At 44.5% G+C, this 27,922-nt stretch overlaps 1 protein-coding gene across 1 annotated transcript in view; it reads right to left on the reverse strand.

Moving 5' to 3' along the window:
* Positions 1-5,509: 5,509 nt before the first annotated feature.
* The window catches only part of LOC115478741 (glutathione hydrolase-like YwrD proenzyme), a 65,850-nt gene continuing 43,437 nt past the window's right edge, over positions 5,510-27,922 (reverse strand). The window contains exons 10-12 of the mRNA XM_030216310.1: positions 13,669-13,839; positions 9,248-9,332; positions 5,510-6,301 (exon numbers count right to left, since the gene is read on the reverse strand). Coding sequence (XP_030072170.1) covers positions 6,057-6,301; positions 9,248-9,332; positions 13,669-13,839 — 501 coding nt within the window. The 3' untranslated portion in view covers positions 5,510-6,056. The remainder of the gene's footprint in view (positions 6,302-9,247; positions 9,333-13,668; positions 13,840-27,922) is intronic.

The raw sequence follows: 27,922 nt of genomic DNA on the forward strand, positions 1-27,922 counted from the left end.
TCTCTTTATGTTCAAGTGTACAGCGCTGCGTACATCTAGTAGTGCTATAGAAATGATAAGTAGTAGAGTTCTGGCTTTAGCTATGCCAGTTCAACCAGCGTCTACTACTACTACTACTTATCATTTCTATAGCGCTACAAGGCATACACAGCGCTGTACACCATACACAAAAAGACAGTCCCTGCTCAAAGAACTTACAATCTAGATAAGACAGGTAAACAGACAGAACACAACAAGCTTTCAGGATATCACTAATGAATATACATGAGATTTATCAGCAGGCATTCTATCCCCAGGGTATGCAAATCCTGAAAACCTGCCCTCTTTGTGGCTCTTACGTACTGAACTTGTGCTCCCCTGATTTAGATACTTGTGTACCTCACCTATTTACCCAATTAGATTGTGAGCCCTCCAGGGGGACAGGAAAATGCCTCCTTTACCTGAATATAACTTGACTTGGGAAAAGGTGTGAGCTAAATACTAACATATATTCTGAGGTCTGTACAGGGATACTGCACGAGAGACATGAACAAACTAAATGGCACATCTGGAGATACTGCCACCCATTCCTCCTTCCAACAGGATGCTGATCACTGAGAAAGAAATAAAAAAAAGGATACTTGATGTTCCATACTGGGTCTGACCAATACTCCACTGAGCCCAGCATTCAGGGCCAGTGAAGGGGTTTTAGATGCGGCCTAGGCAAAACCTTCAGTTTTGCACCTCCTCCATTTAACTTCCCCCCCCTCCCCCACAAGAATTTGATAATTAAACTAGCATAGGACATACGTAATGAGGTTAACAGGCAATTTGGAATCCGCCCATTTTCCCTGCAGGTACAATTACAGGTAGTTGGCTCTGAGTGTTGTGTCAGGCCTATTATTTTGCTTTGACTACAGCTGCTCTTTGCCACCCCTTAGAAGCTGCTTCCCTGGGCAACTACGTGGTTTGCCTAATGGTTAAGCCAGCCCTGCCAGCATCTTGTGCCTGACAGTAGCCCAATGCGCAGGTTCCAAGTGCCCACCAGGATCCCAAAGAGTAGATTTATTTTATTTTTTATTACATTTGTACCCCGCGCTTTCCCACTCATGACAGGCTCAAAGCGGCCTACATGGGGCAATGGAGGGTTAAGTGACTTGCCCAGAGTCACAAGGAGCTGCCTGTGCCTGAAGTGGGAATCAAACTCAGTTCCTCAGTTCCCCAGGACCAAAGTCCACCACCCTAACCACTAGGCCACTCCTCCACTCCTTTTGCTTTTAACTGCACCAAGTAATCACAAACAGATGTGGCTTTTTTAAATGCCTGTGATGCGCATGGTACTAGACAAAGAGCTGCCTCTTTCTCATTATCTGACTGGGGAAACCTGGCCAGCAGCAGAAGCCAGAATCCACCTACCTGCCTGCAGCTGCTCTGGAGATGATGCGAGGACACATTATTTTCCTGCCCTACCAAATAAATCTGTCTCTGCCCTGAATATCTTCCAAATGAATCATTTTATAACGTCAAACATCTGCTGTTATTAGCCAAAGGGAGGCCCAAAGTAGCAGGTAAATTGAGCCCAGTGCTTTAACCAACCCTTTCCCAATATATACAACTGACAGTTGTGTCAAACAAGAGGCAGAAATGACAGTTAAAGTTGCCTAATGAAGGGCAATACACATCTCCAAACTTTTTGTCCATTTCAAAGGTATGTGAATGGACTTGTCCATTTCTCGGTAAGCACCTAACAAACATGAGCTCACTACATCTGCTTGTAATGGTACATTTATGTATCAGATAATTCCATGTCTTTAACTTCATCACCTGGCTGCAGAATTAAGGCTGTATTTGAGGAAAATAGTGAATCCCAAAAGAGCCTTAAATAAACTTAAAAATTAGGAATTAGCTCAAAGTACTTTAACATAAAAATTAAGTTGCAAATTTTTAAAAAGTATATATACATAACTCCATCTTTAATCATCATTCTACAATGAATGATGACATTATCTTCTGCCGTCACACTATTTAGGAGGCAAATAAGAACAGAAGAATAGTCTGTTTCCAACAGTGGCCAATCCAGGTTACAAGTATCTGGCAGAAACCCAAATAGTAGCAACATTCCATGCTACCAATCCCAGGGCAAGCAGTGGCTTCCCCATTATCTCAATAGCTGACTTTTCCTCCAGGAACGTGTCCAGACATTATTTAAACACAGACCAAAAAAAAAAAGCAACACTGGGCCTTCAAGATAGAGATAATAGCCATCCTTTATTCTGAAAAAGGATGGCTATTATCTCTATCTTGAAGGCCCAGTGTTGCTTTTTTTGGTCTGTGTTGCAGTGGCGTTCCTAAGGGGGGAGGTGGGTGCGGTCCGCCCCGGGTGCATGCCGCTGGGGGGTACCACGCACCTGTCGGCTCCGCTCGTTCCGTGCTCCCTCTGCCCTGGAACAGGTTACTTCCTGTTCCGGGGCAGAGGGAGTATGGAACAAGCAAAGCCGACAGGCGCGCGGCACCCCCCCCCCCTCCCCAGCAGGTAAAAATGCACCCGGGGGGGGGGGGGGGAAGTGTTGTTTCGCTGGGGGGGGAGAGGTGTCATTTCGCTGGGAGGGGCGCATCGGCGATCCGCCCCGGGTGTCAGCCGCCCTAGGAACGCCACTGCTGTGTTGTATACTTGTATGCTGTATTACCCTCTCTTTTGTGACTGTGCAGACATTTTTTAAACCCAGATATGCTAACCACTGTTACCATATCCTCTGGAAATGAGTTTCAGAGCTTAACTATTTGTTGAGTGAAAAAATATTTCCTCCTATTTGTTTTTAAAGTATTTCCATGTAACTTCATTGAGTGTCCCTTAGTCATTGTACTTTTTGAAAAAGTAAATAATCAATTTACTTTTACTCATTCTATACCACTAAGTATTTTGTAGACATCTATCATCTCTCTCCCCCCCCCCCCCCCCAACCATCTCTTTTCCATGTTGAAGAGCCTTAACCTCTTTAGTCTTTCCTTATATAGGAGGAGTTCCATCCCCTTTATCATTTTGGTCGCTCTTTTTTGAATCTTTTCTATTTCCACTATATCTTTTTTTGAGCTATGACGACCAGAATTGAACGCAATACTCAAGGTGGGGTCATACCATGGAGCAATACAGAGGCATTATAATATTCTTGGTCTTACTTTGCATCCCTTTACTAATAATTCCTAGCATCCTGTTTGCTTTTTGGCTGCCACTGCACACTGGGTTGAAAATTTCAGTGTATTGTCTACAGACACCTAGACATTTTTCTTGGGTGCTGACTCCCAAGGTGGACTTTCTAGCATCAGGTAACTATGATTTGGAATATTCTTCCCAATGTGCATCACTTTGCATTTGTCCACATTAAATCTCATAGGTCTTCCTGCAATCTTTCATATTCCGCATTTGTTTTAACAACTTTGAAAAGTTTTGTGTTGCCTGCAAATTTAATCACCTCACTTCTTGTTCCGATTTCCAGATCATTTATAAATATGTAAACAGCACCAGTCCTAGTATAGATCCCTTCTGCACTCCACTATTCACCCTCCTCGATTGAGAAAAATGGCCATTTAACCCTACCCCCTGTTCAATAACCAGTTCCTAATCCACAACAGAACACTGCCTCCTATCCCGTGACTCTAATTTTCTCAGGAGTCTCTCATGAGGAACTTTGTCAAAAGCCTTCTCTGAAAATCTAGATATATTACATCAACCGGCTCACATTTATTGACATGTTTATTCAAATTGGTGAGGCAAGCCTCCCCTTGGCTGAACCCATGCTGAATCTGTCACATTAAACCATGTTTGTCCATGTGTTCAGTAATTTTATTCTTTATAATAGTTTCCACTATTTTGCCCGGCACTGACGTCAGGCTTACTGGTCTATAATTTTCCAGATAATCCCTGGAATTGTTTTTAAAAATTGGCGTTACATTGGCCACCCTCCAATCTTCAGGTACTACGGACAATTTTAATGACAGGTTACAGATCACTAACAGCAGTTCATGCTACAATTTAACAATTTGGGGGGGGGGGCAGATTTTTAATTGCACATAAAGGACCAAATTCTATAAATGGCACCTAAAATATCAGCGCTGACAAAAACCACAGCGCTATTCTATAACGGCTTAAGGGTGTGCCTAAGCCGTTATAGCACAAAGCTACATAGGTAAACCAAAAGGTAGGTATTTATTTATTTCCCACATTATCCCAATGACAGGTCAATGGCTGGCACAAGTGCACCATGTAATACACACAACTGACAGCATTACATAAATTGAGTGTGTTGTTTGGCAATGTGCTCATGCATATGCTCCCTGGTGGTTGCACTGTTTATAGAATCCCTGTGTTTATGTGTGTTAACTGTCAATTATTGGCACCAATCATGCATGTAAAGGAAAAGGGTTGGAACTTGATATACTGCCTTTCTGTGGTTACAATCAAATCGGTTTACATATTATATACAGGTACTTATTTTGTACCTGGGGCAATGGAGAGTTAGGTGACTTGTCCAGAGTCACAAGGAGCTGCAGTGGGAATTGAACCTAGGTTCCCAGGTTCTCAGGCTGCTGCACAAACCACTAGGCTACTCTCTCACAGGTCTGCTGAGAGACATAGCTGGGCAAGAGGCAGAGCCAGACCGCCGCAAGCCCCCCCCCCCCCCCCCCACACACACTCACGTCACCTCACTACTTGCACTGCACTCCCACCCAACCACCCCCTTACCTTTCTGTCTTTGCCTCCAAGGGGGTGCCTGGCAAGCCGGTTCCTGTGTGCCTGCTCCCACAGTCTGTCCTCTCCTGCTGCTGTCCGTGCAGGGAGTCAGGACCCAGATGACTGCACGAACGCGATATCAATTATCTGGGTCCTGGGCTGCATGCAGGATCAGGGGAGGACAGACCTGGAAGCAGGCAGTAGGAAGAAGTTTGCTGGCACCTTGGAGGATGGGCCTGGGGAATTTTGCCCCCACCCCTTGGCGGCCCTGCTCCTCAACTCCATGTAAGCACTACTGTTTTATAAACTGGCTGCACCACTGGCACCTAACTTTAGGCACCAGCTTATAGAATTGTCTTTCATATCTTTATTTTTATATGGTGCTATTCCCAAACCAGTGGCATAGCTATAGGGGCCATGGGGGCCTGGGCCCTCCCAAATTGGCTCTGGGGTCCCTGGTGTGGCTCATTGGGATTGGGGACCCCACCAGCTGAGGCATTTGTCCAGTACTGGTCTCTGCCACATTGCCTGCCCTGCTCTTCTACTCACGTCATGTGCACGGTTGTTTTAATAAAATTGAGCATGCGCTAAGTGTCGCACGTGCGCAGTTTCACTACAACGAGCATACATGCGCCATGAGGGAAATAGCAGGGCAGGCAATGCGGCAGAGACCAGTGGTGGGAAAATGATTCAGCTGGCGGAGGTTGGGGATCCCCGCCAGCCAAGGTATGTGAGGAGGTGGCGGCGGGAGGGGGCAGTGGGGAGGTGGGCCAAAATATGTCGTCGTCCCCCCCCTCTGACTACACCACTGTCCGAAACCAAATTAAGTCATGTACCAGCGATCAAAGATCCGTTTCCGACTTGTTATAGTACAAACTGTCTCACTGGTTCTGCAAATATCTACAATGTTAATTGGCTCATCAGACCACTGCTGAAATTTAGGCTGTAGCTCACAAAAAAAGCCTACAGCTCCCAGAAACCATACCACTCTTCTTGCAGGTGAACACACTGCTTTGAAACATGCTCTTTGTCCCTCAATTGTCTGGATGAGTTTGCAGCATCTGGAGATTGGCTACGCAACTTATTAGTATATGAGCGCATGAAGGGACTCATAAGTGTCCCAGGTACTGTTCATAAATCTCCCTCACACCTCCAATCTCCACCCCAACAACAGTGAGACAATGTCACCAGAAGAACAAGGATATTTGGATGCTGCTGCTTCATATCAAGTAAGCGGTGGGCATGATTTTTTTTAGGCCTTTTTCATTATAACCAGAAAATCTTCATTGGGACTGTTTGATTCATTATAAGTGAAAATCAGAGTCTTAATCATATCATATCCACCACGTTAATAGCCCATAGCACATCCATCTCCTCGAGGATCTGATCCTGCCCACAGCGTACCACAAATCTTATTAGTCATTGGGGGACACCAGGACTCCCACCAGGCTCCATTTGTAATGATCTGGGCACGTCCGAATTTGCTCCTCTCAAATCCAGTTACTGGCCACTGGACCACGTGACCTCTAGCTTTCAAATCTTCTGCCGCTTCCTCAGAAATGCCATCTTCTACAAACAACCGCCAAACATCTTCTGCAGGGAATACAAAGGTTGAAATTCAAAATGATTCACCCTGTTAATGGAGTTGATCACATCAATCTTTATGTTAATTGGGGCCAGTAAACGTGAAACTATTGGCTGGACATTTTGATGTCTGGCAGAAAGTTAATCAGTTTGGAAAAGGCATTCTGGGCCTATTCAGTGCTGTTCTCTTCTGTTCTAATCAATTCTCCTTTTGTTTCTCAGTAGGTACCACTTGAATACACTCCTGTTCCCTGCTACTGAACCCTACCAGTGCCATATTTGTTTATTTTCTGTTTCCCTGGAATTCCCCAGCTTTTCGATACCTTTTTCTCTGTTGAGACTTTTCCTCTTGCCTTCCCTGAATCTACTATGAATGCTGGGGTCATAGATGACCGTTCTCACATTCTGTATTATATTTAACCTTTAACTGCATAAAGCTGCTCCTTGTGATCTTGGGCAAGTCACTTAACCCTCCATTGCCTCAGGTACAAACTTAGATTGTGAGCCCTCCAGGGACAGAGAAATACCCAGTGTACATAAATGTAACTGACCTTGAGCTGCTAATGAAAAAGGTGTGAGCAAAATCCAAATAAATAATAATAATAATATTTAGGATGTTCATTCTTGCTTTCTGACACTTCTATAGAATCCTGTTGGCAATTTTAATAAGGCAGTATGTCCCTGTAGCAAGGTCATACTGAGAACCATAAAGAAGAAGATTTTACCATCTTTGGGAAGTTGCTGACGTTGTTGATTCCTGATTCCATATTAGCCAAGAGACACACTGGGTCCAATATTCGGTGGGATTATCTGGATAGTAATGACTCTTAATTGGACAAATCAGCACTTTCCTAGATATTGCCGCTGAAAAGCTGGAAAGGCCACTTTAACACTATCTGCCTAGAGCCCTTAGATCTGCACAATTTCATCAACTCAATGTGCCATCTTACACAGAGATCCATCATGAACAGGTTAGGCATGCCGTTTTTTCAGTACAGGCCCCAGAACTCTGGAATTCCTTGTCAAATGACTTGAGACATTCTCAGTCCCTTGACACGTTTAAAACTGACCTTATAACATTTCTTTTAAGTACATAAGTATTGCCACACTGGGACAGACCAAAGGTCCGTGAAGCCCAGCATCCTGTTTCCAACAGTGGCCAATCCAGGTCACAAATACCTGGCAAGATCCCAAAAAGTACAAAACTTTTTATGCTGCTTATCCCAGAAATAAGCAGTAAATTTTCCCCAAGTCCATTTTAATAATGGTCTATGGACTTTTCCTTTAGGAAGCAGTGCAAACCTTTTTAAAACCCCACTAAGCTAACTGTCTTTAACACATTCTCTGGCAATGAATTCCAGAGTTTAACTACACATTAAGTAAAGAAAACTTTTCTCCGATTCATAGTAAATTTACTACTTTGTAGCTTCATTGCATGCCCCCTAGTCCTAGTATTTTTGGAAAGAGTAAACAAACGATTCATGTCTACCTGTTCCACTCCACTCATTATTTTATAGACCTCTATCATATCTCCCCTCAGCCGTCTTTTTTCCAAGCTGAAGAGCCCCAGCCTTTCCTCATAGGGAAGTCATCCCATCCCCTTTGTCATTTTCATCACCCTTCTATGTACCTTTTCTAATTCCATTATATCTTTTTTGAGATGCAGCAACCAAAATTGAACACAATATTCGAGGTGTAATCACACCACGGACCGAAAGAAAGGCATTATAACGTCCTCATTTTTGTTTTCTATCCCTTTCCTAATAATACCTAATATTTTATTTGCTTTCTTAGCCGAAGCAGCATATACTCTTACTCCTGAAATCCGGTAAGATCGCTGCAGAGCTGAAAGGCAGTGTGGAATACTTTTCATTTTTACCTATCCCTATTTTACTATCATAAAAGTGTTCTCCCTCCTTTCCTAATGTATATAATAGGTTTTTGTCTGGAAATTGTCTACCTCTTTTCATTTTATATTGTAAACCACCTAGATGGAATTCCTATGTGTGGGATAGAAAATTTTAATAAACTTGAACTTGAACTTTCAGGGCTGTCCGAGGGTGCAGTCTGGGCAAAGCCAGGCATTACTTGGTTAGCAGCAACATTCACTTTGGTAACTGGGTATCTAGATAAAGTTAGGACAGCCATTAGGACAAAAAAAAAAGGTTGTCCTAACTTTATCCTGGTAGTTATCCGTGTACTGACCTGGATATCACCAGTATCCAGTTAAGTGCAAAGGGTCACATTATCTCCCTAATTCTATAAAAGTCACTACAAATTGCGTGCATGGGTACACGTCAATTTGAACCCACAATTTTAGTGAATAATGAACTAATTAGCACCAACAATTGGCTTTTTAACGAGCAATTATTGGCACTAATTAGATTGAATTGGGATAATCACATGTAAATTTAGGGCAGGATCCATGTCTAAATTTTACACATGAGTTCAAAGAAGGGGTGCAGAAATGGGAGGCTTATGGGCAGAACTGGGGCATTACTAAAATGAACATGAATAGCTATAGAATAAGGGGGAACATGCCTAATTTAGGCACAAAGATTTGCATCACGTTTCAGTTGGTGCAATGGCTGCGCCTAAAGTTAGGCACAATTCCCAGGTGTAAGCACTATTCTATAAACTGCACCTAACTTTAAGCTCGGCTTATAGAATAGCGCTTTGCTCTTTGCCAATTTTTTCAGCACCATAGATAGAATTCACCCCTGTACCCGAATATTCAGCGTCAATATGCAGGTGTGGCTTGGCACTGAATATCCGAGTACAGAAAGTCCACGGTGGTTGGCATTTTATAAAATGCTGACTGTCACGGTCTGAATTCTGACCTGCTAGTAACTGTGTACACATTTTAGATTGATTTGGTGGAGGCAGGATCTCTTTTCTGTTTCCCAACTTCAATTCAGAGTGAGCATTAATTTAGTTTGGAAAGGAACTATTTACCTCTTATGGCATATTCCACACAGAAGCGTGGCGCATCAACAGCTTGCTGGGGATTCATCCCAAACTCAGCCATATTTAAAAGCACCTATTTTAACAATAAAATAGAACATGGTTACAGTCAGAATCCAATAATGCCATAATTTGAATTCACATTGTATCTTTCCAAAAACTGAAACATCGGGTGATACTCGAAGTATCTTGATCATAGGGCCATTAATGTCGGGGGGCTGCTCCAAACACGTGCCCCACGGAGGTGTTGCCTTGCTGTTCTTTAAGATGTGTTCTGGCCTATTTCATCCCTCTTCACCTTATCTTACTCATGGGGGAATTCTGCACAAATGTTTTGAAAATTCTGGGCACGATATTTTAAAACTCTGCAAAATTTGGCATTGTTTATTTGTAGAGTTTTTGCTCAAAATTCCCCAGTCATTAGGCCACCCCCTCCTGCCTTTTCCCTCCTCAGGCTCCAGTCTTCCAAGTTCCATCTCTCACTCAAGCTGCAGTTCTCCTCCCTCTAACTCCCCAGCAAGACCCCTAATTCTGTCTGCTCCCAAAGTCTTCTCCTACGTGCAATACCCCCACCTCTTATTCTTCCTTCCTCCTGGCACACACCCCCACCTCTCATTCTTCCTCCTCCCCTCTCCAGCTATCATTGTATATCTGGCACACCCTTAAACTTGATCTCTTCCCACCCTACCCCCATGGCACAATCTCAGTTTTCTCTGTCCCCCCATGCCTCCATGGTGCAGACTCTGTTTTCACTGCCCCCTTCCCCACCCCCATGGCATTCTCAACATTCTCTGGCCCTCCCAATCCCCATGGTACAGTCAGTTTTCTCTGTCCCCCTCCCATTCCCATGATACACTTTCAGCTTCCCCCCCCCCCCCCCCAAACCCTATGGCACACTCTCACCTTGGATCTGCCTGCCCCGAACCATTGCATATTTTCACCTTGCTCTGCCTACCCCTTCCAATCCTCATGGCACAGACTCACCTCGCTCTGCCCCCTCCCCCAACTCCATGGCACACTCATCTTGCTCTGTCCCCCTCACCCAATCACCGTGACACACACTCAACCAGCATCAGGCCTCTTCTCAGACTCTCCCCCTCATTTGCAGAGATCGAGCGGATAGAGAAGCAAGAAGTGAACCACTGCACATCGGGCAACTTCCTCCTCCTCTGCCAGCCCTGACTACTTATGTGAACTGCAGGACTATATGGAGGCCCGCGTGCAGTGGTGTGCTGGAGCAGGATTGCACTGGCTCATGCGAGCCGGTTATTGTTTTTTCTCAAAATTTTGCGAGCCAGTTGTTGCACTAATCAGCTGGGGCAGGAGCGATCCTCCTAAGCTCCTGCCCATGCAATCTCCACTCTCCTCCATACTGAAAGTGTCTGCCATAAGTTTCAGCAGCAGACTCGCGAGATTGCCACGGGAACTTGCAAAAGTCTCGCGAGATTGCTGTGGGAATTCATAGCAGCCATTTTCAGTATGGAGGAGAGTGGAGACTGCTTGGGCAGGAGCGTAGGCGGATCGCTCCTGCACCAGTTGACCACTGGACTACCATGGCTGTGTAAGGTAGGAGCAGGGAGCGGGAGGCAGTAGGGGGAGGGGGTTTTGAGAAACATGATGTGTGAGGGAGAAGACAAGCTGCGTGGATGAGAGGGACAGCGAAGAGGACAAGTTGCATACATATCTACAGGTGGGTTTTTGTGGGGGGTTTTTCTTTTGTCAGAAAGCCTGTTGTTACATTTAACAGCACACCACTGCCTGCATGGTTCACATAAACAGTCGGGTCTAAGCCACACAAGGAGGAGGAAGCGGCCTGATATGTGGTTGCTCACATCCTGCTCCTCTATCTGCATGATCTCTGTGGAAGAGGGGCAGAAAGACTGGGGAGATGTTGGTCGAGTGTGTGTCATGGTGATTGGGTGACTGGGACAGACAAGGTGAGTGTGCAGCGAGGTTGGGGGGAGCAGAGAGAGGTGAGATTGTGCCATGGAAATGGAGGGGGGGGGGAAGAGCAAGGTGAGTCTGTGCCATGAGGACTGGAGGGGGCAGGCAGAGCAATGGGGTTGGGGGGGGGGGGGCAAGTTGGCCTCCTTGCAGAGTTCTGCTACTCAGCACCCATAAGGCACAGAAAAAGAATGTCCCCCAGCATATAAAAATATTTTTGTGTCTTGGTCTATGAAAATCTGACAGCCTTTAGCACTAAAGAATTTGATGTAAAGCAAAGTCCAACTACTTGGAAACAAAAAGCATTTTGCAAATAATTACATAGATCATTATTCAATAGCACTTATCCAACTAACAGCACCTGTGATTGGGTATTTTTATTTATTTATTTTTTGCTCACACCTTTTTCAGTAGTAGCTCAAGGTGAGTTGCATTCAGGTACTCTGGATATTTCTCTATCCCAAGAGGGCTCACAATCTAAGTTTGTACCTGAGGTAATGGAGGGTTAAGTGACTTGCCAAGATCACAAGGAGCAGCAGTGGGATTTGAACTGGCCACCTCTGGATTGCAGGACTGGTGCTCTAACCACTAGGCCACTCCTCCATGTATGCAGAGTCAGTATCCGGATAGTGCCTCTGAAAATCTTTACAGATTGCTTCTGCGCTATGGAGGTAATTCTATAAGCGTGTGCTTAGAGTTATGCGCCACTTATGCACGTGTAAGGCACTTTAAATTGGTGGTGATGTTAAATGCATGGAAATGCAAGGGGCTGCATAACTTTCAGAATACTATCAGTTATGTGCGTTCTTTGGTGCACTTACGCATGGCCATTTACACCTGCCACTGATATAGCGTAAGTGGTCGCACCTAAATTTTGGCACACCAATAAAGCTTTGTGCTAGTATTCTAAAATGACTGAGGCATGCCCAGTGGTGGTCCTACCATTAGGCCACCTGAGGCGGGGGCCTCAGGCGGCACTCTTCCGAGGTGGCATCACCCCCCCTTTCTTTCCTTCTCCAACCCCCCTTCCCCGAACTTACCTTTTTTTATTTTGTTGTTTTTTAAAAGGCGGTGGCGACAGTGGCAGCAGCGATTCCCTTAGGTTGCCCTGCTGCCAGACCCGGCTCCTTCTCTCTACAGCCCTCCTCCGAGGTACAAGTAGAGAGAAGGGGCTGGGACCAATGGCAGCCTATGAGAATAGCCGCAGTCACCACCACCGCCTTTTAAAAAACAAAATAAAAAAGTAAGTTCAAAGAAGTGGGTTGGAAAACGAACAGAAGAGGGGAATGTCAGATACTGGCAGGGGGCGGCAGAGGAGGAGTTGGGGCGGAAACTCATTCCTTGCCTCAGGCAGCATACTGCCTTGGGCCGCCCCTGGGTGCACCTATGTACTGATAGAGAATTGGTGCTCAGCATGCCCCATTGTAGCGCTTACAGCGAGGTGCCAAATTCTAGAATTGCCTCCTATGGTCATAGTGCCAGGGCAGAGGGTGGCAGATATAAGGCAGTCTCAGAACATCAGCTTCAAGTTTATTAACAGCTTGATATACCGCCTAAGAGAAAATCTACCAAAGTGGTTCGCAATACAAGAATCAATAACTAATAACAGGGGTGGAAAGGAAGGAATTTCATAGAAGCCATAGACAAAAGCAGGGAGAGCGCCATCATGTGGCCACAACCAGGCTGACAGGTGAAGTATGGCAAGGGTCAAAGGCCATGGCAAATAGATATGCCTTAAGTTGAGCCTTAAAAGTAGGTGGAGAGGTTTCTAACAGAAGGGCAATTTGGATATTAACAATATTTTTTTTATTTTGGATTTTGCTCTCATCTTCTTCAGTAGTAACTCAAGGTGAGTTACATTCAGGCATACTGGGTATTTCCCTGTCTCTGGAGGGCTCCTGAGCTAAGCTTGTACCTAAGGCAATGGGGGGGGGGGGGGTTAAGTGATTTCTGCAAGCTCACAAGGAGCAGCAGTGGGATTTGAACTGGGTACTTCTGGATGTTAAGACCAGTGCTCTAACCACTAGGTCACTCCTCCCACTGCATGTATCATGACAAAAGTCTGTCCTAGGTTATCCAAATGGCAGACTAAATATTGCCACCATCCAGATAAGTTCCAGTTCTGACCTCCTTATCTGATTACAGTGCCAGTACATTAACCCAATATTGTTTTATATCTCAATGTCGGTTGAGGTGATATAATTTATGGCTAATTCTCAGGGACAGAGACTCAGTGCATTGCACTCTCACCATGGCACAAACATCACATCACACTGCAAACAGCAAGAGCAGTAAAGAAATGGTCCATCGCTCTCCTAGGATTCAGGATTATTGACAAGCGTTCAGCATGTTCTATGGCTGTTTCATTAACAGATTTTAATTATGGCTACCAAAGATTCTAAGCCGACAAGTACCCACAGGAGTAATGTAACATCTGTCAGCCTGCACTAGAGAAGCTCCTACATTACCTGCACATGCCCTTGAGGCTGCATGAAGCCGCCCATCACTCCGAAAGAACACAGAAGGTCCTCAGTATCCTCTGCAGTAGCCATAGAAGGGATGATGGTATGGAAAGGGCGTTTTCCAGGTGCTAGACAATTTGGATGGCCAGGAGACAGGGAGAAATTAGCCCCTCTGCACTGAAAATGCAATTTTTATGGTTGTTAATAAATACACACCATAGTTTCTTTAATTACAGAGCTCCCATCCCATAACCAGTGGCATAGCCAAAAGGGAATTTTTGGGGGGGTGTCAACAGGTAACATGGGTGGGCACTCATTTCCTCATCCCTCCCCCATTCCCCACCAAACAATTAAAATGCCTTAGTTGGCGGGGATCCCCAAACCCTGCCCGCTGAAGACATCCAGAATCTGCTGCCCCCACTTAGAAAAGCATGGCAGTTAGCAGTAGAATTTTGCAACTCTGATGCTGGCTTTGCAGGAATCCTCAGTTCTCATGTGCTTGTGCTGGTGCTGGTGGTTCAAAATGCAGCTGCCTACTGTTGTGCTTTGCTGATTGAGGGCAGCGGACTCTGAATGGTGCACCAGTTGTGGGGTGAGCCTCAGGCTCACTGCCCGTAATAGAACTATCCCATCAATGTTTTAATACAATATCCCTCCCCCATAACTATTTGTCCCACCTGTTAACAGTAGAGATTAGTGGAAATATAAGCTGTTTGATTTCCCGGGTATGTATCACGTAACCCTGGTCTCATCACAGTCAAGGCACCAGCTAGCTCATCGTGGGTCAGCACCTCAGACCATGGTAGGGTTACCATATGTCCGGATTTACCTGGACATGCCCTGCATGCATCCTTCCTGTTCATGATCTCGGTGCCGATTCAAAATGGCCGCCGAGAGTTGAAGTGACCTCGCAAGACTTCAACTCTCGGTGGCCATTTTGAATCGGCGCCGGGATCACGAACAGGAAGGATGCATGCAGGGCAGCGCTCTGGCCAGGAAAGAGGGGGCTCTTTCCTGCCCCGAAGAGGTCACTAGACCACCAGGGCAGTAGTAAGATAAGGGGAGGGGGGTGACGGGGAGGGGGAGTGACAGGGTGTGTGACAGGGGGGAGGGGAAAATGTGACAGGGGGCGGAGCGAGGGCATCAAAGGGGGCAGGGCGGGGTGTGAAAGGGGGCGAGGTGGGGTGTGAAAGGGGCGGGGCATGTGTCCTCCTTTTTGGGGGACAAAATATGGTAACCCTATGCTATTTTTTGCTTCCACACTCAGAGTTAGTAGTCTGGAAGGTAGTCTGCAAGATTGTCCAGTTGTCAAAGTACGGTCATGCTGAGGGTCCCCCCGTTTGCCCCTGAAGAAGCCCTGTGGTGGTGAAACGGGTCCGTTGGGCAGGGAAGCCCGATGGCGACCGCTTTGCAGCTAAGTGATGTTTAACATTATGGGCAATGTAGCTTTTGATATTTAATATTTGATTTGTTTGTTACAAAATTTGAGCACATAGGAGGATGGTGAGAAAGTGACCAGTGATTGATTTGTAGTGACGTTCATGTAGAGCACAACTTGTTCAGCATTATTGCTGTATGTCACTTATCTGAGGTCCTTTCCACTTTTCCTTATCACTGTTTTTGAACAGGGTTCCCATTCATATAAACCCGCTCTTTTCTTGTTTGATATTTTGGATTTTTTGAGCGGTAGTTCCCCTACTGTGTATTGTTAACCCTAGACTAGGGCCACAAAGAAACACAACCAAAATCCTTCTTCCAAAGTGCTGCTGCTTTTCTAGTCACACACACACACACACACACACTGAACTTGGGTGCATGCTGGGGCCGGATAAAGATTCAGAAGGCTGTAGGGCTTTATTTCTTCTTACTCTCTAGTCTCTTTTCTTTATCAGTCTGGGAGTAAGTAAATTTCACTCTCGCTCAAAGAAAAGAATCCAGTCCAGAGACTTATGCAAAATAACCAAACATTTACTAAATATTCTGCAACAGGCAGTTCAAATCCTTCTTCAAACAGTCAATTTGTATTCTAACTTGATAGCAATGCAAACTGTAAAACCAGAGCAAACTTAGGCCCCTGTTTACAAAGGTGTGCTAGCAGCTGCCAATGCAGTTATGCATTATAGATGGGGCATTACATGTCATTTGTGAGATAACACAGTTTCAGAGATAGGAAGGGCCTCTATTTCAAGTCACGGATGCTGCAATTGCCTCATATAAATAAATGGCTACCTGTCTTTAAGCCCGATATTTGGTAGACTTGTCTGTTTAAGTCAGAGGACTGAATAAGCAGTCTTAAATTTAAATCAGGTCTGCTATTTGTTAGAGTTCCACTAAACAGATATAATTATCTGCACAGCAGCTGAATCTCTGAATACCGCTGCTGTATGGATAAATTTTGGCCCCACTTATGGAATGCCCTGGTTCCTCATTTTACTAAACAGATACATTCTGTACATATACCCCGGGATTCTATACAAGGTGCCTTAATTTTCATGCAGAAATTGAAACGTATTCTATAGCAACGCACATAATTTAATTGGTTAACTAGCTAACCAGAGCTGGTTCTATTCTATTCTATTTCGATACTTCTATACCGTCTCTAATAGGGTCTTCAAGGTGGTTTACAAGCAACAGAATATCCTAGATGGACATGACTGACATTAATACAATAGACTACTAATATACAGTTAGTTACACAGATAAGATTTTAATACTTTCTGAAATAGAATATAATTAACTATTGTCCGTATAGAAACTGGAATAGTATTCCAAACCTTTGGACCCTGGAAGTGAAAAAATGTTCCCAAACTGATTTCAACTTCAAATTCCGTACAACAGGGATATCAAGCATCAAATTTTCCAAGCTTCTTAAGTGCTCTCTAGCACCCACAGGTGGTAGCAATAGTCCCACCATAATAAAATTCTTCCCATAAACACTTTTATGAACTTGGCATGCGATTTTAAATTTAATACGCACTTATATTTTTAGCCAATGTAGTTGCTATAATAAAGGACTAGCCTTGTTATACTTTCTCAAGCCAAATATCAAGTGAGCAGAAGTTTTGCACAAGCTATAAATGGTTCAACTGCTATTTGCTAATATTAGTAACATGGAGGGGCATAATTGAAAGGGACGCCCAGGTTTTCCTGAGGAAGTCTTTGCAGGAAGTCGTTTCGATAATACGGTCGGGGACGCCCAAATCGCAAAATTTAGGTCGACCTTAAAGATGGTCATCCTTAGAGATGGTCGTCCCCAGATTTTCTTCTAACTCCAGACTCCGTTCCTTTTATCTTGCTGCACCATATGCCTGGAATAGCCTTCCTGAGCCGGTAAGTCAAGCTCCATCTCTGGCCGTCTTCAAATCTAAGCTAAAAGCCCACCTTTTTGATGCTGCTTTTAACTCCTAATCCTTATTCACTTGTTCAGAACCCTTATTTTATCATCCTCACTTTAATATTCCCTTATCTCTTGTTTGTCTGACCTAATTAGATTGTAAGCTCTGTCGAGCAGGACTGTCTCTTCATGTTCAAGTGTATAGCACTGTGTACGTCTAGTAGTGCTATAGATATGATAAGTAGTAGTAGTAGTAGTAGTAGCAGATAATGGAAACCAAGGATGCCCATCTCAGAAACGACCAAATCCAAGCCATTTGGTTGTGGGAGGAACCAGCATTCATAGTACACTGCTCCCCCTGACATGCCAGGACACCAACCGGGCACCCTAGGGGGCACTACAGTGGACTTCAGAAATTGCTCCCAGGTGCATAGCTCTCTTACCTTGGATGCTGAGCCCCCAACCCCCCCCCCCCAAAACCCACTACCCACAACTGTACAACACTGCCATAGCCGTTACAGGTGAAGGAGGGCACCTACATGTGGGTACAGTGGGTTTCGGGTAGGTTTTGAAGGGCTCCCATTTACCAGCACAAGTGTTACAGGTGGGGGGGATGGGCCTGGGTCCGCCTGCCTGAAGTGCACTGCACCCACTAAAACTGCTCCAGGGACCTGCATACTGCTGTCAGGGAGCTGGGTATGACATTTGAGTCTGACATAGAGGCTGGCAAAAAATATTTTAAAAGTTTTTTTTAGGGTGGGAGGGGGTTAGTGACCACTGGTCAGTTCAGGCACCTTTTTGAGGCTTGGTCGTAAGAAAAAATGGACCAAGTAAAGTCGTCCAAGTACTCATCAGGGACGCCCTTCTTTTTTCCATTATCGGTCGAGGACGCCCATGTGTTAGGCATGCCCCAGTCCCACCTTTGCTATGCTTCTGACACACGCCCCGTGAACTTTGGTCACCCCACGACGGAAAGCAGTTGAGGATGCCCAAAATCGGCTTTCGATTATGCCGATTTGGGTGACCCTGGGAGAAGGACGCCCATCTCCCGATTTGTGTTGAAAGATGGGTGCCCTTCTCTTTCGAAAATAAGCCTGATAGTAACATAGTAGATGACGGCAGAGAAAGACCTGTATGATCCATCCAGTCAGGATACAGTAAATTGCAATAATTGAGTAGAGGGATCAGAATTGCCTGTGCAATAGTTCTAAAACCAGATGGGCTCAAAGAGGATTTTATAGCTCATAATTTATTTAGATGGGGGAAAATAATTCCTTACTAGAACATTAATCTGGTACTTATAAGTGAGGTTAGAATCTAATGTTATTCTCAATACTCTGGAGTTTGATTCAATCTTTAATGAAGTTCTTGAGGAAAGGGTAATTGTCTCTGAAGCAATTATCAGAATTGGCATTCATTAAGATTTACGAGCACAACTCGCTAGTGTATTCTGTAATGTGACGCACTTAAATTCTAAGTCGCATAGTTGAAAAAGGGGTGTGGGCATTTCTAAAATCTTTGCACGTTGTTATACAATACATCCACTCTGCGCCTAATCTAGGTGTCAGAATAAAAGGAGGGGGAGAGATAGAGGCTATGGGCTGGGGGAGAAAGAAATAGGTGAGGAGGGGCAGAGAAACGAGGCAAAACTAGATGAGAGGGGAAGGAGAGAGAGAGAGAATGACAGAGATATGGGGCAATACTGGATAAAGGCGGAGGGCTGAAGAGAAAAAGGCTATGGGCTGAGGAGAGTGAGAGAAATTGGGCAAGACTGGATAGGTGGAGACATAGGAGTAAACTTTTCAAAATGGTTGGGGATGCTAAACCCAATAGAAATTACCATTCCCTAGACACACAGGGTTTGCTCAATATTGGGGGTGCTCAAGCACCCACAGCACTCACAGAGCTGGAACGGATCAGTGTTGGAGTTGGTTATAGTGGAAGAGGTGAAGAAGGCAGACGAAGAGAAAAAAATGACACTTGAACAGGAGACCCTTGGAGAGAGAATTAAAAGAAGACAAGAAAGCAGTAACCAGAGGTTGGGACCAAAAAATTAGAAAAATTAAATGACCAGATAGTAAAGGTAGAAAAAAGAATTTTATTTTTAAATTAGGATAAAGTAATGTGGTAACCATATTAGTCCACTTTAGAAGTTAATAACCTTAACCTTTATATTAGACTATATACATTTTTTTACTAACTTTCGGACAGCAAAACCTACTTCTTCAGGTCGGAACAAGTATACTTGTCCTGACATAAGGAGGGAGATTTTCACCTCCAAAAACTAGTCAAAAATGTAATGTTAGCAGTAGTTACTACAAAATGGTGGTCAACATCGGGGAGACTGATAAGACATGCTGACAAGCTAAATACCAAGGTTTTTGAAAATTTGAGGAAAAATCTTGAATTAAAACCTTAAAACTGAATTCTAAAAAAATGAAAAATAGGAAGGTGGAAGGTTATTTAGCCAATGATTGATGCTTACCGGGTATAAAAAAATTAGAACTCGTGTTTTATCTGAAGCTTTTCCTTCCTCTTAAAAAAAGTGTTTAAAAATAGCTATCTGTTTGGGAACTATTTAACTGAACACATTTGGTTGAGGTGGAGCATTTTGTTGGAACAATGCAGTGGAGGTAGTGGATGCAAATCTCACTCATGGATATTCATTATGGGTATCCTGGAAACCTGACTAGCTAGGGTGCCTCCAGGACTAGGTTTGGGAACCACTGTGTTAGTAACATTTTGTAAATAACTACTACTACTACTACTACTTAACATTTCTAGAGCGCTACTGGGATTACGCAGCACTGTACAGTATAATAAAGAAGGATATTCCCTGCTCAAAGGAGCTTACAATCTAAAGGACAAAATGTCAAGTAGAGGCAGTCTAGATATCCTGAATGGAAGTATAATAGTTACGTGCCGAAGGCGACATTGAAGAGGTGGGCTTTGAGTAAGGATTTGAAGATGGGCAGGGAGGGGGCTTGGCGTATGGGCTCAGGGAGTTTATTCCAGGCATAGGGTGAGGCGAGGCAGAAAGGGCGGAGCCTGGAGTTGGCGGTGGTGGAGAAGGGTACTGAGAGGAGGTAATGAGGGGCTGCAGATCGAGTGCATTTGTAATCACAATTCAGTCTGATATCGTTTTGTACCAACTTTGAAAGGGTTAAGTACAAAGAGGCCAATTTTGAGCTGGTGCAATAACCAGGTTACATTAAAAAAAAAAACAGCTGCGGCATTTATTTTTAACTGTATATTCCCCAGGCCTAAATTAAATGTATAACTTATCCAGACAGTAGATGACTATCAACTCTAGCTATATATTTGTTTTGCCTGCCCCCACCCCTTCCTGCCCCTTTTTTACATGGATATTATCAGGTCGTTTATCAATTTAAATGATAAGCACGTTCTATGTTCACCAACTGCTAGTAAAAGTATAACTTGCATTGCATATCGGCCTGATAACAACTAGGAAACTGACTCAGAGCAAAGTTTTAATTATCCCGGTATCCTACATTCAACAGCAGAAAAATGCAGTTTGTGCTCACTGGAAACTTGTTTAAAAAAAAGCATTGTGTACCGTTGTCCAGCCACTGTTATATCCTTCCAGTTTCTAGTAGTCATGATTCAGTGATACATTGAAACTGGGATGACATCCTAAACCGTTATGTTGAATAAGCTAGGGTTGGACCTAGCTTCTATTAATTTCTCTAATGCCCTGCTGAATCCATTCATAGATGCCAGCTCTGTGGGTGCCAGTGGGTATTGAGTACCCCCCAACATTGAGCAAGCTCCTTCAATGTGTTGAAGGAGGAATAATTTGCATTATATTTGCCACCCCTAATCATTTTGAAATGTTGGCGCCTATGACACCTTATTATATTACTGACCCTCACATCATTTTGTGCCTGTGAGTTTTAGATGTTAAACACATTGTGTGAAGACGACCTTCTGTGTTTGTGTTAAAGTGGCAGAACTGACTGACAATTTTATCACATGCTCACTATAGTCTATCCAATCTACATTCCACTGTCTCTTTCCAAGCTAAAGAGGCTTAGTTTTTCTCTCAGATGGAATTTATTTGATATCCCTAATTATCTTTGTTGCCCTTCCAATTATGAATATACTGGACAGCACTGATCCCAGCACAGGACCCTGTGAGACACCACTGTTCACTTTTAGTCCTACCCTTCCAATGAATGGACAGAAAAAAAAAGCCACAGGGATAGTCTAGGTAACTAGGTTCTTTGTCAGAAGTGGAGGAGGGAAAGGGAACTTGATATACTGCTTTCTGTGGTATTTTGCAACTACATTCAAAGTGGTTTACATATATACAGGTACTTATTTTGTACCTGAGGCAATGGAGGGTTAAGTGACTTGCCCACAGCCACAAGGAGCTGCAGTGGGAATCGAACCCAGTTCCCCAGGATCAAAGTCCGCTGCACTAACCACTAGGCTACTCCTCCACTCAGTAATCTAATGGTTAGAGACTGGGGAAGCAAATCACCTTCCATTCTCTCTGGTACAAGTTTAGGTCATGGTTTCCCAAGTTCTGTTAATGTTTTAATACATTTTGTCTTAATTCAAGTTAGTAAATAAATTTCATTGATTATAAGTTGGGTTTGTATGATTAAATGTGCATTAAATCACATTAACCACTGTTCCCGCTAAGGTGAGCGGGAGTCCTCCACCTATGGTCCTGGCCAGTGGGCGGTGCTGTTTCACTATCATATTTTTAATAGTAAAAAACAGGCAAGCTCTGCAGGACTCCAGGGAACCTGTCTGTCACTAGCAAGTGAAAACACAATATTAAAGCACACACCCCTCCCCCCCACACACACACACACACTGGCAGCAAACAGTGACGATAGCGCAGCTCAATAAATGAGGGCCTTAGACTGTAAGCGTTCTGGGGACAGGGAAATCGCTACTGTACCTGAATGTAATTCACCTTGAGCCACTGATGAAAAGGCATGAGCTAATTCTAAATAAATATGTCTTTATTTTGAGATCACCTTGAATGATTTACTTGATAATGGTGGTTGTTTCTTTGGCCACCACATCTCAGGCAGGTCTTATCTTGAATCAGAGAACCCTTTCATTGAATATAAAGTAATGATGCTGCCCAGGGAAACGTTTTACAATCTGAAGACTGTGGCTTAATGCAATAGAGGTAAACAATGAAATGAAAGATGGAGAGCAATGGGCAGGTTCCTGCTTGGTAAACTACAGAGCAGAACCATATGCTAGCTCATGCATCAAAAGGGATAATAACCTTAACCTTGCAACCTGACACATTGTGATGATCTTAGGTAAGTCTTGTTTAGAGAACAAGGGGCCCAGCATCCAGCATTTGATGTTTGCTTAGTTTAGGTACAAGTTGGAATGTTTCCCTGACATACAGCACAATAGGTGTCTGTTAAATGCATCAATGGTCAATCTCATGTGTTCTTTCACCATGCTAGTCTCCTTTCAACGGGGTGATTAATGAAGGTCCCCCCACCTCCCCAGTGCAGAAAACATTTTTTGATTTGGAAAAACGAAAATAGATTCATTTTTTCATTTAATACATTTAACTTTCATAATTTTCAGTTGCTACTGATAGTGTGCCTTTTGCAGTGGCGTACCAAGGGGGGGGGGGGGGGGGGGGGGGGGGCGGTCCGCCCCGGATGCACGCCGCTGGGGGGTGCCCGTGGTGCGCGCCTGCTCTGAGTTCGCTGACTTCGCGCGTTCGCTGCAGCTCCCTCTGCCCTGGAACAGGTTACTTCCTGTTCCGGGTCAGAGGGAGCTGCAGCGAACGCGTGAAGTCAGGGAACTCTGAGCAGGCGAATGCTGCGGCACCCCCCCCCCCCCCTCAGTAACATGCCCCCGGGGGGATCCGCGCTGCATCGGGGGGGTGCTGCACCCGGGGGGGCGGGGCGCCGCCCCGGGTGTCTGCCCCCCTAGGAACACCACTGGCCTTTTGGTGTGGTGGGCATTTATTCTTTTATCATTTATACTAGGGATTTAGGGCCCTGTTTACTAAGCCATGTGGGAGTCACCCTCTGGCAAATCTAAGGATTCAAATTCTATGCTCTCAACATCCAAGCCATGAGGGTCAGGGATTGGAGGTTGGGATGCAGAAGGGATACCTCGTTCTGCTTGATGAGGGTTGGAAATATTCCAATCTCCATGGACCTTCGGCAGACAACTCCCAAAGAAGAGGAAACCAGATCTGCCTCAGCCAGTATGGGGCAATTAGGATCATAGTTCCTTGGTCCTGCTTGAGTTTCAGCAAAATCTTCTCTATGAGAGATATTGGAGGATACGCATATAGAAGACCCTCCCCCCAATGTAGGAGAAAGGCATCGATGCTAGTCTGCTGTGTGATCTGAGGCCTGGAACGGAACTGGGGAACTTTGTTGAGATGACTAGAAAAAAGATCCACTGAGGGGGTGCCCCAATCTCAGAAGATCATATGGGCTATGCCCATGTTGAGAGACCACTCATGCAGTTGCAAAACCCTGCTCAGTCTGTCCACCAGGCATTTGTCCTTTCCTGCTAGGTATGTGGCTTGGAGGACCATTCCATGAAGGAAAGGGTCCACTGCCCTTTGCCTTCTGACACAAGGGGTAGGATCCTGTACCCTACCCCCTGCTTGTTCACATAGAACACTGCAACTTGGTTGTCCATTTGAATGAGAATAATTTGGTTCTGCAGCCAGTCTCTGAAAGCTTTTAGAATGTTTCAAATGGCCCTCAGCTCAAGAACGTTGATATGGAGATGTTTCCTGAGCAGACCAAGTTCCTTGGGTAAGAAGCCCATCCACATGAATTCGACATCCCAGATTAGATGCATCCATCGTTAGCACCTTCTGAGGAGATGGAATTTGGAATGATAGTCCCACAGACAAATTCAGATGAATTGTCCACCAGAGAAGGGCATGAATCAGCTCTGGAGAAATCTGGATTACATCCGATAGATTTCCAGCCACCTGAGACCACTGGGAAGCTAGAGTCCACTGGGCCTCTTTCAAATGGAGATGTGCCAAGGGAGTGACATGTGGCCCATCAATCTCAATATTTGTTGAGCTGTGACCTGCTTGCTGCTTCGGACCTGTGAGGCGAGTGTCATCAATTTCTCTGCTCTCGATTGTGGAAGAAAAGCCCGAGCCTCTAATGTATCAAGTAGGGCTCCTATGTGCTCCAATCACTGAACCAGGAGAAAGTGGGACTTAGGGTAGTTTATGACAAACCCTAGTAACTCCAACACCTGAATAGTTAGGCACATTGACTCTGTCACTCCGTCCTGCAATGTACTCTTGACCAGCCAATCATCCAGATAAAAGAACACATATACTCCCAGTCCACGCAAATATGAAGCAACTACCATTAGATGCTTGCCCCTGATATTCAGCGCTATTTAACTGGCCAGAGTGCCTGTTGACCAGTTAAATAACGTTTAACCAGTTATCCACCAATATTCAGCAGGGGATAACCAGATATTCCTCGCTGAATATCCCCAGTTAGCGACCAGCATATAGCCAGTTATATCCTTGTCCTCGGAGAAAATGGCCTATGGGAATTATCGGAGGACAAATAGAGAGGGTAATACAGCATACAACCAAAGTATACAAACAAAAAAAGCAACACTGGGCCTTCAAGACTAGGACAACAGGAGTACTTTATTGACGGGTCACCTGTCAATAAAGTACTCCTGTTGTCCTAGTCTTGAAGGCCCAGTGTTGCTTTTTTTGTTTGTATACTATGGAAATTATCCTCATTAGGTATATACTAAATAAATTTTAATATTTAAATGCAGGATGTACGACTGTGCAATTTTACAGGATTGTTCTGGGAAGGGTCACATTGAGGTGATCGTGATTGTTGAGTTTATCAAAATCTGAGTGGGGTGCCTAGTAAAAGAGGGGAAAACAAGTGACTTGCCTTCAGAAGTATCACTAGCGCCACATGTGCCCTGTGTGACATGCCCCTAACCCAGGGGTAGGCAACTCCGATCCTTGAGAGCCGCAGGCAGGTCAGGTTTTCAGGATATCTACAATGAATATGCAGGAGATAGATTTGCATACCATGGAGGCAGTGCTTGCAAATCTATCTCCTGCATATTCATTGTGGATATCCTGAAAACCTGACCTGCCTGCGGCTCTCGAGGACCGGAGTTGCCTACCCCTGCCCTAACCGATGCGGTGCACTCTTGCCCCACCTATTTTGGTGACATCAACGCAGGGGAAGTCAATGGACAGCTTCCCTTGCATTCTGTACAGCCACATCGGCCGCATATTGCTTTGCTATGGCCCTGCTTACTACTACTACTACTATTTAACATTTCTATAGTGCTACAAAGAGTACGCAGCGCTGCACAAACACAGAAGAAAGACAGTCCCTGCTCACAGAGCTTACAATCTAGTAGACAAAAAATAAAGCAAACAAATCAATTAATGTGTAGAGGAAAGAGGAGAGGAGAGTAGGTGGAGGCGAGTGGATACAAGTGGTTACAAAAGCAATGTTAAAGAGGTGGGCTTTCAATCTAGATTTAAAGATGGTCAAGGATGTGGCAAGACGTAGGGGCTCAGGAAGTCTATTCCAGGCATAGGGCGCAGCAAGACAGAAGGAGCAAAGTCTGGAGTTGGCAGTAGCGGAGAAGGGAACAGATAAGAAGGATTTATCCAGGGAACGGAGTGCACGGGAAGGGGTGTAGGGAAGGACGAGTGCTTGCCCTCTTTATCTTTTTCCTGCCTCTGCCTACCCACCTGGCAACAAGCAGGTTAGGCTGCCATACTATAAGGGGATAATAAAGAAAGAAGAAAAGGATGGAGTTATACCAGAGAGGCAAAGACAGGTACCTGAGCCAAGAAGCACTTCCACGTGGGAAGAAGAGCTGGACAGAGTAGGAAGAAGCAGCTCAAATCAATTTTCGTCAGCTGGGTTAGTTTTATACTATAGTATGAGAAGGACCAAAGTGAGCACACACATACACAAGCTTGAAGAGATGAGATGAAGGTAATGCAGAGATGCCAAGTTACCCAGTTCCAGGCTGGAGATTTTGGGCCAGTCCTGGATTTCTAACCACCCCATCCTGGTGCATTATGGAACTTGCAGCACTGATTTCAATGGGCAGGGTCAAGCACTATAAATCCCACACTGCTTTGGAATGTAAGTTCCAAACCTGGACTGGCCCAAAATCTCCAGCCTGGAACTGCATAATTTGGCATCTCTGGTAATGGTGACATACTATATACTCTTTTTACAATTTAATCTTGTAATTTATTTTTCCGTACAAGTACTGTGGGTCTACCCTTTGAAAATAAACAGTATTAAAAGAGGGGGGGAAACGTGCATTACAGTGTTAAGGGATTGGAATAAAGAGCATTAACTGTCTAGTAGTGAGAACAATCATCGCAGGAGTGAGTCATGAGCAACAGGTGAGCCAAACCTGCCTGGCCGGTTACTTCCCCAAAGCAACTGAAAAGTTTTCCACTATGAAACCTCTGAAAAGGAGTTTGAAAACCCAGGCCTAAATCATCTGTTCCTTATGGCTCAAACAAGCCTTCTTCCTGGTACTGAATATTTCATAACCAGTGCCCAATATACTCTACAACTTGTTCTAGTTATGAGATGCGAAACTTCCTTTGCACCATATCAAAAATTTGACTACTTCCTGTTACATGTCTAAAAGATTTTTCATGTTACTTCATGTCTGTCTTTTCATTCATTCATTTCTTCATGTAGTTACATGTATCAATCAGAAGCACTGTAGATCTTATTCTATAAGGCAGCAAAACTATAAATTGGCCCCAAGATGTAAGTGCTACAATGGAGTGCGCTTAGCACCAATTCTATAATGGCTTCAGGACATGGTAAAGGCGGTTAGCTTAGCGGAGTTTAAAAAAGGTTTGGACGGCTTCCTAAAGGAAAATTCCATAGACCATTCTTAAATGGACTTGGGGAAAATCCACTATTTCTGGGATAAGCAGTATAAAATGTTTTGTACATTTTTGGGATCTTGTCGGGTATTTGTGACCTGGATTGGCCACTGTTGGAAACAGGATGCTGGGCACAGTGGACCTTTGGTCTTTCCCAGTATGGCAATACTTATGTACTTATGTACTTAATATAGAATACTACTGTACAGGTACACTGGCCTATACATAGAAAAATGTAGGCGTAGAAAAGATAAAGACCATATGGCCTATCCAGTCTGCCCATTCATGTCATCTACTCTCCCCATCACTCCCTCAGAGATCCTATGTACTTATCCCAAGCTCTCTTTGCTATTCTGCTTATTTCATTGTAAACAATCCCAAATAGATAGCAAAATGTACACCATCCAAAAAAGTACATAAAAGCAATAACAATTAAAAGGAAAAATAAAAGCATGAAACAAATTTCACTTTGACAATATTGGCAGAAAACATCCCAGTTATCTGTCTGCCCACTGAATGTTCTAAAATGGAAATGGTTAGTAGATCTGAAATTACAGGTAACGAAGTTGATAAATTCCTGTAGCAGATTTTCTCTGAGGACAGCGGGACACATTCTCACATTTGGGTGATGTTATCTGATGGAGCCCTTGGCAGACATACCTCCCAGCGCTCCAACCCCCAGAAGCCCCTGGGATTGTCAACCATGCATGTGGCAAAGATATTTCCGCAGGGGGTTACTCGGTAATAATCGGGCAGTGTTGTGCGCTGCCCAGTTACTGCCGGGTTAGCACGTGAGCCCTTACTGTCAACCTCAATGGGTGGCGGTAAGTGCTCCCTCCGAAATGGCCGTGAGGCAAGGACAAACTTGCCGCACAGCCATTTCTTTTTTTTGGACTTTTTACCCGCTGCGGCATGCGGCAAAAACAACCACTGCCAATAATGCAGGGCCCCTTTTAACACAGCTTACTAAAGGACCCCCTAATGCATTAAAAAAAGCCTAATATGGG

The sequence above is a fragment of the Microcaecilia unicolor genome, chromosome 10, assembly GCF_901765095.1.
Source record: "Microcaecilia unicolor chromosome 10, aMicUni1.1, whole genome shotgun sequence".
Lineage (NCBI taxonomy): Eukaryota > Metazoa > Chordata > Amphibia > Gymnophiona > Siphonopidae > Microcaecilia > Microcaecilia unicolor.